The sequence below is a fragment of the Populus trichocarpa genome, chromosome 10, assembly GCF_000002775.5.
Source record: "Populus trichocarpa isolate Nisqually-1 chromosome 10, P.trichocarpa_v4.1, whole genome shotgun sequence".
Classification (NCBI taxonomy): Eukaryota; Viridiplantae; Streptophyta; class Magnoliopsida; order Malpighiales; family Salicaceae; genus Populus; species Populus trichocarpa.
In genome coordinates, this window is record NC_037294.2 from 3,956,933 (window position 1) to 3,963,771 (window position 6,839).

At 32.2% G+C, this 6,839-nt stretch overlaps 1 protein-coding gene across 4 annotated transcripts; it reads right to left on the bottom strand.

Moving 5' to 3' along the window:
* Nucleotides 1-2,411: 2,411 nt before the first annotated feature.
* On the bottom strand, nt 2,412-6,537 carry LOC7475940 (uncharacterized protein At4g15545). 4 transcript variants are annotated; one of them, XM_024609289.2, is made up of 9 exons: nt 6,021-6,537; nt 5,870-5,938; nt 4,726-4,782; nt 4,564-4,603; nt 4,109-4,204; nt 3,752-4,000; nt 3,065-3,107; nt 2,834-2,912; nt 2,412-2,750 (listed from the first exon to the last, which is right to left on the bottom strand). In XM_024609289.2, the coding sequence occupies exons 1-9, from the start codon at nt 6,297-6,299 to the stop codon at nt 2,658-2,660; spliced, it is 1,005 nt and encodes a 334-aa protein (XP_024465057.1). In that variant the 5' UTR covers nt 6,300-6,537; the 3' UTR covers nt 2,412-2,657. The 4 variants fall into 4 exon arrangements, with proteins under 4 accessions (XP_024465057.1, XP_024465058.1, XP_024465060.1 ...); XM_024609290.2 differs by having other exon boundaries at nt 4,109-4,201; nt 6,021-6,505; XM_024609292.2 differs by having other exon boundaries at nt 2,506-2,750; nt 4,109-4,201; nt 4,564-4,599; nt 6,021-6,508.
* Between the last annotated feature and the right edge of the window lie 302 nt (nt 6,538-6,839).

Genomic DNA, 6,839 nt, shown 5'->3' on the forward strand with positions numbered 1-6,839 from the left:
AAAAAAATATCGTGGGACGAAACTGAAAAAAAAATTTCAAAAAAAAACAACTAAAAAAAACCATAAGTCAAACTAGATTAACCTGCTAACCCCACAATCATGGACATAAAATTGGGATAACCCCATGGAAAAGGAAGCGAAAAAAAATACATGAAGACCAATTCTCAATCAATTAAATGTTGATGGATGAAATTAAGATAAAAAAAAATTAATTTTAAAAAAAAGCAAATATTGAAGGATCTCATCCGATAACGAAGAAACAATTAAATGAGAATACGATAACCTCATAGAAATTAAAATGAAAAACGTTTAAAGATCCATTTCTAGCAAATTAAATATTAAAGGTGAATATATAATCCAAAAAAGATAAAAGATAAAACAAAAAAAGAAGAAGAAGCTCGACCCGAGTCCACCCGGGTCAGCAAGCAAAAATTATGACCTAGTTGTGATATCAGGATAACTACGTCGAAAGCAAATTGAATAAAACTATAAAATTTAATTACAAAACAACTCAATATTGAAGGTCGAGATAACCCAGATTATTTTTAAAATCAATGAAAAATTCAATAGAAAGCAAATAAAAGAAATGACAACGTCTAATCTATAATTAAATAAATATTGAATGATGAAACTAAAAAAAACATGAGTTTAAAACAAATCAAGTAAATCTAGACGAATCTTCTAAACCTAGGTTAATCTCTTAAATTCAAAACCTGTGAAATTCTAGACTTGAACTCAATCAAGAAGCTTAATTCTCAATCAATTTAATGTTGAAGAATGAAATTAAAAAAATTAATTTAAATAATTTTCTTATGTAAAAAAAATAGCAATCAAAAGAATGCAAATCAAATCTTAGAGGAAAAAAACACAAAAGGAGAATGAAATCTCAAAAAAAATTCAATTTCAAAAATTATCTCAAATCAAGAAAATAACAATGTAAATAATGAGAACAAAATCTGACAAATGAAAAAAAAATTAAAGAATGATGAAATTGAAACAAATTCTAATTTTATAAATTATTTAATGTAAATTAAATAGTAACCAAATCTTAAGAAAAAACAAATTGAAGGACTTCTTTGAAAGTTTAAAGGGTCAAGCATACAAATCGATGAGGATAGAGAAAAGAAGAGAAAAAATAAAAGGCTATTAGCACCAAATCAGAGACATTGACGACACATGCCACCACATCATGGAGAAATCACCGAGACAATTCAAATTCCACCGCGACAAGCTGTGTTTGGTTAATGAACAACGTCGCTCGCAAAAATGCATGTCACGCATGCATATGACTGTTTTTAATAATATTTATATTTATTAAATTACCAAATAATCTCTAAATAAACTTAATTATAACAACAAAAACCATAATAAAAAAAGAAAAACATATGACATCTTAAGATACTTTTATAATTAAATCATGTTACAATGATTTTAAAGATAATTAAATCTCTTTAACGTGTAAAAACAATGTGTTAAAACCCCTTTATGTACTTTTTAAATTCAAATCTTAAAAGAGAATTTATCAAATTCTTCGAAATACATCATAGCGGTGGGAAGAGGCACACCCTTAAAATTATATGGAGAGATTCCTAGTCTTGATTAACAAGCAAACTGGCCCAAGAACACTCTAATCATCAAATAAAAGGAATCAAGGAGAATAAACATATAGATGAAACTGAAAGATTGACAAGAAGCACATCAATTAGCTGGAGATTGATGTTTTCTGCGCTGGATAGCGCACACCACAAGAAACGCATTGCCTGAAAGCCTTCCTTCAGGTTGTGAAAAGCCTTTCTTGCAGCAAAATTTGTACTCTCATTGTATTCAGAATCTTTTTCAATCAAGCCGAGTATTCATAGGCTTTTTAATCAATAAATAAATAAACATTTCATTTTTTTATTTTTTTTCAAAGAAAGCACACAATTTCCTCCTAATCCTGTAATTACAGACAGTTATAATCCATCTTCTTATTATGTTCGTTTGCTAATATCAAAAATAATTTTTAAAAATTAAAAAAAAATATTTTAATAAATTTATAAAAAAAAACACATTGAAGTATTACCGCTACCAAAATCTCAAACATGCCTTAAATAATTACAGAATTACGGTGCTAATGTTTCCCGCCTCAATAAATGAAGAAATTTCCATGCACGAAGGCGAAGAGGTCTCAACGATGCTTCTCTACTGTACTCCTCGACCACCATTTTCTACGTAGGGAAGATCAATGGCAATTCAAAAATAAAATGAGTAGGCCTACCTGATCATGCTCCTTCATGATGAGAGGAATCATGCATGCGGACCAGATATTGCAACAATGTTCAAAAGTGACGGATTTGCTGCTGAATCTGTTATCGATAAAGAGATGGAATGCAAGCAACCAGAAGAACATACACACAAGATCTTCTTTGACATTTGCGGCAAAAAAGAAGAAGAAAAGAACTCTCCTTCCTGGTGTAATTTTATTGTACACTTTGTACAGTTCATTGTGGACAGGCCATTCATAAGTTTACTTTAATCAACTGTTTCGACACCAGAAGAATATCAAATTGAAGAGTACCGAAGAAAAGTCTCCACTTGAAAAAAATAATTTACAACAAGAGTGCAAAGTTGTAAAACCAGTGCTTGCAGGCTTTGGATGCAGTTGTGGCGAAATATATTCAGTGAACATTGCGAGTGATCAATCCCTCGAATATCGTGTAAAGATCCTTGTTATCTGGACCAAAAATTTCCTCTGCCTTCCTTAGGGTCTCCTGAGATTTTACAGAAAGTCATGGAAGAAAACTGATATCAAGTGAAGTTAACAACAGATTGAGAGGGTGGTAGAGAAATTTACCTCTTTTGTTTGCTTGTGGGAGTTCAATTCCTTAACGTTTGCCAAAAAAGCACCAAACTGCTCGTAAGACAAGCGGGTCCTGATCAACAAAAGAAGAAATTGCATTTGAAGAAAGAACGCTACCCAGATTCATAAAACTAAATTTGCATGGGTATTGATTATGATGCAATTCAATGCTGCAGATTTTATTAATTGTGCAACGATTCAAGTTTTTTCCCAGTGAAAACTCACCTGACTTGGCGGAAGAATTCTTTGCCATCAACTCGAGTTCGTCCTGAACCATGCAAAAACAAGAACTAATAAAATGACGTAACAAATTACATGAAAAATCCCGAAACAGTTTTAGGTAGGCTCATAAAAAAAAGTCATCCATTGTCTTTGGCTGTTCTCCAAAAAAATAAAAAATTGAAAGGTATGCGTACATGCATTGTATTGTTAACCTTATCTGGTAACAAATATGAAAACCATCGCCAAAAAAGGAAAAATCTACACTAATCAATCCATCTCCATCTTTGTCTCAAGGAAAGACTTAAAATATGGCTTACTTTTAAATCACCGATTACATGATTTATAATTAACAAAGAAAGAGTAAATTTTTAGGCATAATTGTATCGTTCTCATGATGTGACATCAAATGTAAAACAAGTTACCTGGATTCATATAGTTAATCTGTTCAGAATCCATTGAAGACATATACAGTCATCACTGATTCATTTTTTCCAACTAATCCCATTGCTTCCTTTCATTTCCCGGAAAAAATTGCAACTCTGAGTCATTAAGTTCAAAGAGCTTTAAAAGTAGGGGTTCAAATCATAGTAACTGGCCATTTGACATGGTATCCAAGGCATAAGAGATCTGGCATCTGTATCAATCAAATTCTGCATAAACTTTATTCTAAAATGAAGTTTTAGAGCTAACCAGCTTGTGATCCTGCGTCACTTGACATAGAACTATGTTGGCTTGAGGACAGAGAAGAGAAGGCAGGGGATCTATCGTCCATGCTTCTTGTGATAGAGAATGACATTGATTGTCGTTTTGGAGACACTGGTTTAGACGTCCTTGTGGGAGACACGGAAGCAGAAAAACTAGGAGGGGAGCCTGGAGGAGTAAACCGGGGTGTGTTTGTTTGGGATGCCAGGAGAATCTGTGGTATGCCAGGTCTTGGAGCTGCCATGAAAATAACGAGATGAAGTAACATAAGTACTGGATTAGAAATTAAGTCTGGTGGGTTTTTGTGTTAAGAAACAAGCTTAAAACCACAAACTTGTGGCATACCATCTGTCTCACGATCCTCTGCAAACGAGTTTCCCATTTCTGGAACCTTGCTTTGTATTGAAGAATATCTTGAAGGTGGCAGGGTGGCATCATCTTCTGAAACAAATTAAGAAAAAAAATGACAAGTCAAATACTGCCAGACCAACTTTTTCTTTAGTACAATAAGAACAACTCATCACAAAATTGGTGACGATAAACCTCCAGGCAATTCTATATTCGTCCTGTGAGACAAATCAATGTAGAAACTGCGACGTCCAAAGTAATTGGAATGTTTAATCAAACATTTTACACAATATACAAGCATTTTTTTTTTAAAGCACAGGCCAAATATGCCATTAATAAACCATCATAGAAACCCCGAAATGAGATGCTTATCCTATTGTAAGCAGAACTCCAGTAGGAAATGAAAGCATCTTAAAGGCCTTGAATTCATCAACAAATAGTAAAACACATACCATTTGGTGTAGGCTTGGCAATGATCTGTGGAGCTCCTGCCTGCCACAAAACCAGATCAACATCACCCTAAAACCTCCATACATTCTTTCACAACAGTTTTCTTGAAGGAGCAAAGATAAAACATTATTCATCATCCAAAATAAATCCGTAGGATAACTTACCGAACTTTCTTCATCCTCTTGAAGTGACTGCACAAGCGTCTTCCTAAACACTTCCAGCTGCACACATTCAAAAAAATTAAATCCAATCCCTTCACATTCCGGTCTTAGGCAGATAATCCATACTCGAACCTGGGCATTCATGATTTTTCTAGCAAATACTATTCTTCAGAAGTGCTTTTTATCATTTTAAAAAGAATGCAAAGCTCATATTAGTTACGCTTCTTCGCAGTGGGTCAAATAATGTTTTTTAGCGAAAAAAATAAATATACAAGTTTTTCAAATGTGTTTTTTGTTAAAAAAAATATATATAATTATAAATCAAAAGACACAAGCATGCATTTAACTAAATACAATGAGAACCATATGTGCCAATAAATACAAAAATAAAAAGTTAACGTGTTTATTCAACTCATCTCGCTACAGATCCAATAATTTTTTTAACACAAAAGAATTAATGTGTAGATGTTATTAACATGTTTTTTAATATTAAGTAAAAAATATAACCGTAAATAAAAAATATAGTAAAAATGATATATGTTAATAAAAACATATAAGATTTCAAACTAATTTTTAATGTAACAAGAGAATAGAACAATGTAAATAATAGAACAATGTAACAATTACTATAATGAAACATGATTTTCTTAATCTTTTTATAATAATTTTTCAAAAAAAAAAGGGTAAAGAAAAAGAAATTACAAAAAAATAAATATAAGAATAAAAAAATGATATAAATAAGCTAAGTGTAAAATGATAAATATTTAAAGTGTAAAAAATAAAAAAAAAATCAAAAAAACAATGTAAAGAAAAAAAATAGAAAAACTAAAAAAAGTACTAAGAAATAAAAAATAATAATGATAATTAGACAAGTATAAAATAATAAAAATATCAAATATAAAAAAAAAGAAAATTAAAAAAAGAAAATTACAATTCTGACAACAATGTACAGCTACTATAGTAAAAAAAAATTGGTAAAGTGTATGCATAATATAATATAATACAACAATAATAATTTAGACGCAATTATAGCCAGCCAATTTCGTTAAAAAAAAAAAAGAAGAAGTTAATTACCAAATTATGTAAAGCTGGATTAGTTTAAGGAGTAACAAAAATCTGCAATTAAGCAAAGCTGTAACTTAATTACCTTAGAAACATCTCTCTGAAGCTTCTTAACAGTGTTAGACAACGACGCATTCTCTTTCAACAAATTCTCCTAAACAACAACGTCAAGGCAAAAAAAGTCAAACAACAACAATAAAATCCAAACAAACCGGGTGAAGAAACCGGGGTCGGACCTTCTCTTGGGTAGCCCGGGAGAGCTTATCGGAGGAGTCGGAGAGAGAAGAATCGAGAGACTCGATCTGAGCCTGGAGGTGGGCAATGAAGTCGTCTTTCTCGGCGAGCTTGGCGCGAAGAAGGGAGGACTCGGATTCAAGAGCGGAGACACGTGTAGAGAGGGCAATAGAAGTGATCTTGCGGGCCACATCGAGTTGTTGGAATGGATCAGAGGGTAAGACTTGCAAGACATCCTCGGGAAGATCGAAGGCGGAACCACCTGATTCCTTCGATAGCATCTTCTTCTTCTTCTTCTCTTCTTTCTCGGTTTTTGATGGCTTGTTTTAAATTAATTGTTTCCCTTTTTTTTTTATTATTATTATTATTATTATGAGTGAGACGGAGAGCTTTTACTCTTTGCATGTACAGACATGTGGTGACAGATAAAGGAGGCTTGGGAATGGATAGGAGGAGGAGGAGGAGGAGCTGATAAGAGACAAAAAGAAATAATTAAAAAATAAAAAAAGAACAAACAAACAAACCAAGAGACATACCCAACCATTTTTTAATGGGTAGTTGAATCTGCATGAAGGCTCTTTTTACAACTTTTGCCACTTTGAGCCCATGGCTTTAATTTTTGTATTGATTTGGGGTTCCTATTGCGTAGCTTGACTTGATTAAAATTGAATTTATTTAAAAAAATAAATAAATCTTCAAACAACATCGAGAGCCGAGTTGAGTTATATGCTTGTTTTTTTATTCTTTCTCTCTTTATATATATTGTCGACCACAGTTTGCTTTCATTATGAAATTCGAATTGTGATAGTTGTTGTGATATA